Source organism: Antennarius striatus, chromosome 8 (genome assembly GCF_040054535.1).
Source record: "Antennarius striatus isolate MH-2024 chromosome 8, ASM4005453v1, whole genome shotgun sequence".
Lineage (NCBI taxonomy): Eukaryota > Metazoa > Chordata > Actinopteri > Lophiiformes > Antennariidae > Antennarius > Antennarius striatus.
The window spans coordinates 19820044-19829159 of NC_090783.1; the positions used below are offsets into that span (position 1 = coordinate 19820044).

At 40.5% G+C, this 9116-nt stretch overlaps 1 protein-coding gene across 1 annotated transcript; it reads right to left on the reverse strand.

Moving 5' to 3' along the window:
• Positions 1-499: 499 nt before the first annotated feature.
• Positions 500-8473, reverse strand: smc2 (structural maintenance of chromosomes 2). The gene is made up of 25 exons (XM_068321755.1): positions 8185-8473; positions 7955-8104; positions 7720-7842; positions 7597-7635; positions 7395-7505; positions 7217-7261; positions 6866-7099; positions 6638-6787; positions 6306-6539; positions 5984-6143; positions 5769-5886; positions 5040-5178; positions 4810-4929; positions 4465-4669; positions 3754-3889; positions 3447-3571; positions 3170-3363; positions 2916-3059; positions 2651-2725; positions 2378-2497; positions 2056-2256; positions 1865-1981; positions 1369-1529; positions 1104-1251; positions 500-977 (listed from the first exon to the last, which is right to left on the reverse strand). The coding sequence occupies exons 1-25, from the start codon at positions 8350-8352 to the stop codon at positions 792-794; spliced, it is 3603 nt and encodes a 1200-aa protein (XP_068177856.1). The 5' UTR covers positions 8353-8473; the 3' UTR covers positions 500-791.
• Positions 8474-9116: the final 643 nt, after the last annotated feature.

The following is a 9116-nucleotide window of genomic DNA, read 5'->3' on the forward strand; positions in this document are numbered from 1 at the left end:
GTTGTGCAATTTTTCTTTATCTATAAACATTAACAATTAAAAAACAAAAAAAACCCTCATCTTTGGAACCTGAGGTCCGTTTCACAAAGTAGGGTAAACTAACCTTAAGGCAAATCTGTGACTGCTGATTTACCCCTGAGCTTGCAAACTTAGTTTGCAGTTTCATAAAGGCTGTTCTAGGTTAGTTTAATCAACCCAGAGTTCACCTGGAGTTGAGCAGGTGCAAATCAACTACCGGTATTTACATTATCTGATATAATTTAATTAATTTAAACAAACTGTAAATGCATATACAGGACAAAAAAGGAGGACAACTCCATTGTTTCTACATCCAAAATGTTTACTGCCCTATAAATTGATCTGTTGATTCCCTTTATTAAAACACATACCGTGTATATATATACTATATACTATATAGTACTCAATTTGCTAAGGTTACTTTTGTTTCTTGATTTAAATTGGAAAAAAAAGGAACTTGGTTATTAATATTTAACCAGATTTATTTCGTAAAATACACAAACACAGTAGCTACATATAAAAGTAATCATTCGCAGCTTAAGATCATAGAAATATACCAGACAGGAGAATCCAAGAGAAATTCACAAAAAAAGAAAAAGATTTAAAATCTACAAAGCTGCGAACATCCAAACAAATGACATGAACAGATTATGATGCTGACAATCATGTAAACAACTCCTCACATGAAAGCACGGGTTAAAAATGAAATACATGTTAGATAAGCAGTTGCCATGTTTCTGAATAAAATATGGAGATCAGCTATTTCGGTGTAATTAGCTGATGAGTTGTTTGTTCTTCTTGTTCTTTTGGGAAGCTTTTTCATGATGTTTCTGTGGACGGTTGGCATCACTTTGGCTGAGTGCGGTCCGCGTTACTGTGGACATGCCGTCCACAAACTTAGTCTTGAAAAGGACGTTGGCATTGGTGAACATGCCATCCTTCAGGGACACCACAATGAACTAGAAGGTAAAAATTTTAAATGTAAGCTGAGCATGTTTAAAAAGGGTTGTTGTTATTTAGGCGATCTAGTGCAGAATTTTGATTTTATGTCGTATCAGGACATGTGCATGTTTCTTGCAACATACCTGCGAGTGCGTAAAATGCGTGCGCAGCATCTGTCCAATGTTTTGTGTATGTGACAGATCCAGAGCAGCATCCACCTCGTCTAAGATGTAGATGGGAGCAGGTTTAAATAACAACATGGCAAGGATGAGAGACAAGGCCACCAGTGATCTGAAAACACACGCACACACACACACACACACACACACACACACAAAGCATGTAAAGTAAAAGTGAGTTTATTATCATCTACTAAAACCCTGACAATTTAAAAGCTCATTCACTCACCTCTGCCCACCGCTAAGCTCACCAAGGTTCTCTTTCCAGGTGGTACCCAAGGCCACCTTGAACTCAAGGCCTTCCAAGACACCACAGCCCTGGGGAGGAGTTAGCTTAGCAGTGGCCCCTGGCAGCAGGGTGGAGAAAATGGAGCCAAAGTCCTTGTTTACCTGCAGAGGAAAGAAAATGTCACAGCTCACGAAGCTGTAAATAAATACTATATGACTGTCAAGTCAAAATTAACTTCTGATTTAAACACCTATATCTAGTTTAATCCTCCACTCCTTCACTCATTCCTAATAGGGGATAGGATGAAACAAGACTGTAGGCATTTAGATTGAGACTGATGTGGGAAAAATAAAATCTTTTGATTACATTTAACCTTCTTTCACATCTTGATTTTGAAACATGCTTTTTGAACAATTTAAGCAAGAGTAAATGTCTGGTTTTTTTGGAATAACGGGAAAATAAAGCCTAAAAATATGAAAGAGGGAGGAAAAAAAACCTTCTGCCAAGCCAAGTTAAGAGCCTCATTCTTCTTCTGGTCCAGCTCCTTGATGGTCTGCAAGATTTTTGTTTTGTCATTTTCCACAATCCTCTTCTTCTTCATCAGGTCATTGTACTGCAGGACAGACGGGACAGTGGTGTTGGACAAAACAAGACATTTAAAAGTATAACTGAACAACCTGTTCTCACCCTCTCTTCCGCCTCATTCAACATGTTCATAGCCCTCTTGTTGACGTTCCTCTCCAGTTTGTTGGTGGTTTCCTCCAGCTTCTTCAGCCGCTGGCCGGCCTCACGGGGATTGTTGGTCTTAAAGTCATAAGATGTGTTGGGCTGTCCGAAGAACTGACGCTCGGAGTGTATCCAGTCATGTTCCTCCAGCATCCGAGACACCTAAGTGAAAAGTATGGCAATGTAAAGATTAAGATGTCTCTAAATACAATCTGAAATGTCAAGGGATATCATAAATCATGGAAACATAATTAATATAAGCAATAATATAAGATCAGTCTACCTTATCTGCAGCATCCTGGCTGTCTTTGCGATGCTTACTAATGTTGTGTTCCAGTTCCTTGATCTTCAGCTGTACTTCGTTATTCTGCTCCCTTATTTTGTTGGCTTCGGTGTCCTTTACCTGCAACATTTAATTGGATGTAAATCATTAATTGATAATAACTTTACATTTAGTCACATTCATTTAGGAGTCTTCAAACTCAGACATTATGAGGTCTGAAAAACAAGTCATTATTCTGTCAAACAGAGGTATCGAACACAAAATCTTCTTCACCTTGAGGTCTTTCTCCTGAGCCACGATCACTTTTTTGTGTTTGGCAAGCTCCTCCTGAGCGTGACGCACCGCCTCCTGCACAAGAGGGTTGTTACATTACAGTCCGTGCCAGCATTTTACTGGGTGATGTTTGTAGATTCATTCGACAGTCATGCAAGAAATGCTCATAATTTCACAACATATTTATTGACGACACACATATGCACCTTTTCTTGGAAACAGGAAAATTTGTCCTCAAAAGTACAAACCAGCAAAGACTAAATACCTTGTTCTGTGAAACAGTGGAAGCCATGCTGTCTATCTGCTCCTGGATGGTTGCCATGGCTTCATCCACGGCCTGAATCTGTTGCTCATAACCAGACTGCTCCCTCAACAGCTCCTCCAGCTCCAGGGCCACAGCGTCAGACTCCTGCAAACACGTGCAAGAAAAGAAACACATTTGAGCAGCTCAGCAACAAATTCCAGATCTTGGTGAAATAAATAAATAAGAGATGAAGGCAAATGTCCATCCAGTGTAACCTGGTGCTTTTGTTTCAGCTTCTTATTAAAGGCATCCGCTTTGGATTTGGCTGCATTGAGTTTCTGTTGGGCTGCTTTCAGCTCCTTCTCCCTCTCCGCCTCAGCATTCTTCATCTTGTTCTCCAGAACTTTGTACTTTTCTTCAGCCCGTTTCTGCAACTCATTTGTGACACGCAAAGTCTCCTCACTCTCCTCTGATTAAGAAAAACACAAAACATTGGGTTCAGTTGAATTTGGTTCTTTTAAATTGCTGTTGTGCACATGTCCAGATTCTGACCTATGGCCTTGCGCAGTCTCTCCAGCTCCTCTTGCTGCTGGTGGAAGGAGCTCTGCTGCAGCTTAGCCTCCAGGATCTGCTCCGCCTCTACCTTCAGCTCATATTGCTGCTTCAGCTGACGGTACCTGGAGTGAAAAGGAGGGTGAAGGAAATGAAAGAGAATATGAGATTACTTGACCTAAAGCAAAACAGAATGATGTGCAGGGCAGTGTAAAAAAATATAATTTGTAAAGGTGATAGAGTTTTCATTTCTTTACCACGTTTTGTTGCATATTAATAGCTATAAACAGACATGAGCTCTGCATACTTCTCTGCAGTTCCCTTAAGGCCTGCCAGCTGTCGTTCAGCATCCTCAAGCTGGGCTTCTTTGTCATTCAAGTTGTCCCGAACCTCCTTCAGCTCCTGTAGGCTGGCCAGAACGGATGCTGACTGGGAGCGAGCACCTAGAGGAGAAAAAGAAGGATTACAGTGCACCCTCATTCTTTGCAGTTAATGCGTTCCAGGAACCACACGCGATTAAGGAATCCGCGATCAAGCAACAAACTATTTATCATTTACGGTAATTTAAACGTTTATGAACCCTGACCATACTGATATTAAACCACCTTCTATCTCTATTGCCTTTTCCCACACTCTTATCAACTGTTTAAAGCACTTTTGTGTCTCACGAAAGTCCGAGACAGACGGAACAGAGCACACTTCCGGATGCCGTCAGCCAATAGAATACACGTACGGTATCACGTGACTGCCTACCAAAAATCTGCAAGTCGCACATGTTGATGCACGAATGCACGAGGGTGCACTGTACATGCATTCCGTGGAAGCAAGATGTTTTTTTTGCTTGCATGTGAGTGACTTATTTTTGGTACATTATTCAAAAGTAGTGTTTCAGATAGATTGTTCAGGACCAAAGTGAACATCAGTTTTTGGTGTGTTTTCAAGTTTATTTGCTCCCTCTGCTAACTGTAACCTGACAGATGAATCAATGACACACACTTAGATTAGGACAAGTTCTCACCTCCACTCAGAGTTCCTTGAGGGTCAAAAACGTCCCCCCCGAGAGTGACCGTCTTGGTCATCACCTGCTTATCAAAAGCCACTTTTTTGGCATTGTCCAAGGTGTCACACACCAGCGAGGAACCAAAAACGTACTCCATGGCCTTGCGTAAGTCTGATTCATAGCCCACCAGGGAGAGAGCAGTGTGCACGTTGTCCTTTCCAACCTAACAGTGGAGGGGGAACAAAAAAAGATTAAACAAGACAAAAAGAAGTAGAGATGGGATGGTCACTGACATGGCATTGTGTTTAAAGATCAGACAGAATGACTGAATTTCCAAACTAGGCAATATTTCAGATTTCTCACCAGACTCTTGGCAGCATTGACCACTTTGTCATTCAATGTCTTGGCAGAGATCTTATTCAAGGGAATGATGGTGTATCTTCTCTGCAGCTCTCCTTTCTCCAACAGCTTTTTACCTGTCACCTGTTCAATGACAAAAAAACATTTCACTGATTCTGGTCAGTTTCTCACTGGTCTGCTAAAGAAATAAGACTTATAACATTTACCATACATTAAAATAACTGCTGACTTACCTCTGTGTCTACTACAATGTTATAAAGACGTCCTCCTGCAACAACCTCAAGTCCTGTTGCGTAACAGACATCATGGACTGTAATCAAGTTAGCTAACAACCCCTTTACTTTACTACGATCCCATCCACGCTCTGGGTCCCTGTAAGACAGCAAAAAACCAAAGTAATTCATAAATGTAAACGCAGCTTGATGATTTTATAGATAGGAGCATCAGGAAATCGGACCCTCATTTACTTCTGACCTGTCTGCAAGTGAATCACTGCCACTGCAGAAAGCTTTACTCAGCTAGGTTACGCGCTACGTACTCTTGCGTCTTCAAACAGCTGGTTTCACGTCATCTGAACTAGAGCTCAGTAAACGTCAGTTCATCGGCAGCGGTCGTTTACTGCTCGAATGAGCCCATCTTGTACGCATCCAGACGCATTCTTCTTGATGTGAGGTGTTCCAGTTTAATAAGTAAGCAACAAATAACTATATAAATAATAATTTGCTCATCATATTTACATTACTAACCACTGATATATTTTTCAAAGCAACAAAATAATCAAAGCCCAATTCAAATACAGCCTAGAAACATTTCTAATGAGCTGTATTAAATAGAAAACATTTGTCTCCAGATTCAGAATAGAATAATCCTTTTGACAGATTTCTGACATCTAAAACTGATTGTTATCGGGTTAGGGTTCTAACAAGTAAAGACATGAGCAAATTCATTTGAAGAATTCTTACTTATAGTCGAAGCGCAAGTTGGGGAAACGAGACACGAGGCGCTCATAGGTTTCTTTGAGTTTAGCGACCTCTCTGGACAGCTGCCTTCTGTTACCCAACAGACTTTCCTCCTTCCCATCTGCACACACACACGCGCGCACACACACATCAAACATTAGTACAAAAGTATAATGTAAAGAATGACAGCTGCCACAATAGACACTAAACACACACACCTTCATAGTTGAGTTTAGTTAGCTCAGCCTGCAGTTTCTCCCTGCTGCTTCTGACAGCCTGCAGGGCATCCTGGTCTTTCTTGTAGCCACTATCCATTTTTTTCACCTCTGCCTGTTTGGACTTAAGCTCAGCCTGGGCATGCTTTAGGGTCATCTGGGCCTGGACAGACCAGAGAACAGAGACAAGATACATAATTGATCATTATCATCAAAAAGATGAAAATAAAGCCTGTACTAAAATCTTGGAATTATGACTTCCTAAAAATTTTTTTTAAAAACCTGAATCACATCCTTGGTGAAAGTGTGTCAGACTCTTCCTCACCTGCTTGGCCTCGGTGTCTGCCTTGCTCATATCATTCTTGCAGGTCATCATCTGCCCAGCCAGGGTGGCCTCCTCTCCATCCTCATTGGTCGAAAGTCCTGCAGACACAGCCTTAAAACGTTGCTCAGCTGCTTCAAGGGCTGCACTGTCATTCTGCCCTTCCTCTTGAAGAGCCTGGAGCTGCTCCTTCATCTTAGAAACCTCCTTTTCTTTCACCACAAGCATTTTTTTGTCCTAATAAAGATAGGGAAAAAAAGAGTTTACAGTTTTACTTGGACAAGATAGCAAAAGTCACATTAGCCACTTATCATCTCATTGTATTGTCCCATTACCTCTTCCATACTCTTAACAAGCTCTTTTCTTTTCTTGGCTTCATCTTTGAGATTTTGTTTTTTCAGGTCCAGTGCACTCTGAGCTTTGGCATCCACACGTTGTACATCAGCAAGTTTCTCCTCCAGGGATTTTAAAATTCCATTTACCTCCTAAAAATGAGCAGATAAATATTTAACTAAAACCAAGACGACTGAAGATTTATTTTCCTTGTTTTATTTCTAGTGTACCTCGTCTCTTTTCTTCTGCAGCTCCTGAATCTGGACTGAGAGCTCCTGCAGTTTCATCTCATTCTCAGCTATACTACCTTGCATCTTGGTGATATTATCCTTCATCTCCTTCAAATTCTCTGCAGATTTCAACTTGGTTTCCTCTGCACACACAAACAACCAGGCCACATAGAGACGTGTCAGGTGTTGGATCTCACGCATCAGCTTTTGGTACTCTAAGAATGATGATCGTTCCTGGAGAGGGGAGGGAAGGGTCAGAAAAAGCAACATTAAAAAATGTTTAACAAAAAATGTGTTATTCTCTGTATCAGTCCCAGCAGGACATGCATTTTGATTTTGCAGTGAACTTACTTCTTGTAGTTTATGCATGGTTGGCGTAATTTCTTCATCCAAAATCTTATAAAGTAAATAAAAGGACACCGTAAAACATTTCAACATTACTTTTCTTTTTGTGTGTGGCACATTTCCATTGACAAATAATAAGAAAGGATGCATTTGAAAACAGCAGAGTTTATGATTTCTACCATACATTCTGAATCTCCTTCAGCTTGGCTTCCTTCTTCTCAATGGTTTTCTGAGCACTGATCTTTTTACATTCATACATCCTGGTTCCTGCTGCCTCCTCAATCATGGCAAGTATCTGAAAGAAGAGACATATTCATTGGAATACATAAAAATGTGTATGTCAAAGCAATGACAGTGAGATAGCAGAAAATGTGTTTGTGCTTTACTTCTGGTGGCTTCATATTGAGAACTTTGGTGATCCTCCCCTAAAAGAACAGAAACATCATGACATCAAATCCCGTAGAGGATGAAAGTCTACAATCGAAGACTGCTGTAGAGACAAGTCTGACCTGCATGATGAGAAAATGTGGGTTGTTGACATTTAGGCCAACAGAGCAAAACAAGTCCTGCACCCTGGTGTTGTTGGCATTGACACCATTGATGAGATACTTGTTCCTTCCACCGATTACCACCTTAAAAGAAAGGATCATGCATATTAGAAACCTTTTAGTTGTTCCTTTGCACCCATCGACCACGTAAACAAACCACAAAAGGCTTCAAAAACAATAATCCATCTGGCCAAACCTGTCTGGTGACGGTGATTTCATCATGAGTTTCAAAACCCAGAGGACTCTGGCTTTTGTTGGCGTTGTCAAACGTGATGGACACCGTGGCCTTGGTGATACCACCCTGTCCATTTTTATAAACCAAGTCCTGAAGATTTGAGGCTCGCACCTTTTAAAATAAAATTAACCAGGGTTAGGTTTTAGTAAAACTTAGTAAAGCTTACGGACTAAATTCAAAAGCAAACTTACGTGGGTGAGATTGGTAATGCCCAAAAGGAAACATATCGAGTCCAAAATATTGGACTTGCCGCTGCCGTTCAGTCCTGTGATGGCGTTAAACAGCGGGTCGAAGCCGTTGATCTCGGTCCTCTGTGCGTAGGATTTGAATCCCTCAACAATAATGGATTTGATGTGCATCTCGAAGATACCCTCTGGCTACAGATCCCGGTGTCCCGATACCAAACTGATAACTTTAAGGGTGAAGCACTGCTACAGCACACTGTTTACAAACGACGAGCCTGTTCGTCGCTCCTCTCGCTTGAATTTTGGCGGCAGGTATGAAAGCCTGCCCCTTCGTGCCGGGGACAGGACGGTGACATCAACGACATTATAGAGCGAAATAAGTCCATGTTAAATATTTATACTGCTAAAAAAAAATGATGATTTTAAATCACGGAATGAAACCACCGTAGATTTGTGTGCACTTGTAGAAAGAAAAAATAATTTGTTTTTATGTTTATTTATTTTCGTCAGGCAACTCTTAAGGATACTAAATCGCCCTGTAGCAATGACGCCCCCCTTAGGATGACTTGTGAACTACTGGAAGAAACATGACGCGTTAACCTTAAAACAAACTATTAAATAAAAATTCAATAGAATAAAAGTGACTGTCAGTTACATATATAAATTAATGTAAATATAAGACATAATATAGATAAATAGTAAATTTGTTGTGTGTGTTTTGTGTGTATACAGTTCTGTACGTTTAATATACAGTACTGTATATTTAAGAAGTACAAAACCTAAGGCATTCTATCCAATAATGTTCATTACGGAAAGGATGCCCGTTTTGGTGATCCTCTAACAGAAGTACAGTACTGTAATTTGTTTATACATGACGGCTTGTCGTGAAACACAAAAACTAAGCGTCAATATACTGTATTCAAGTCATTATAAATTAA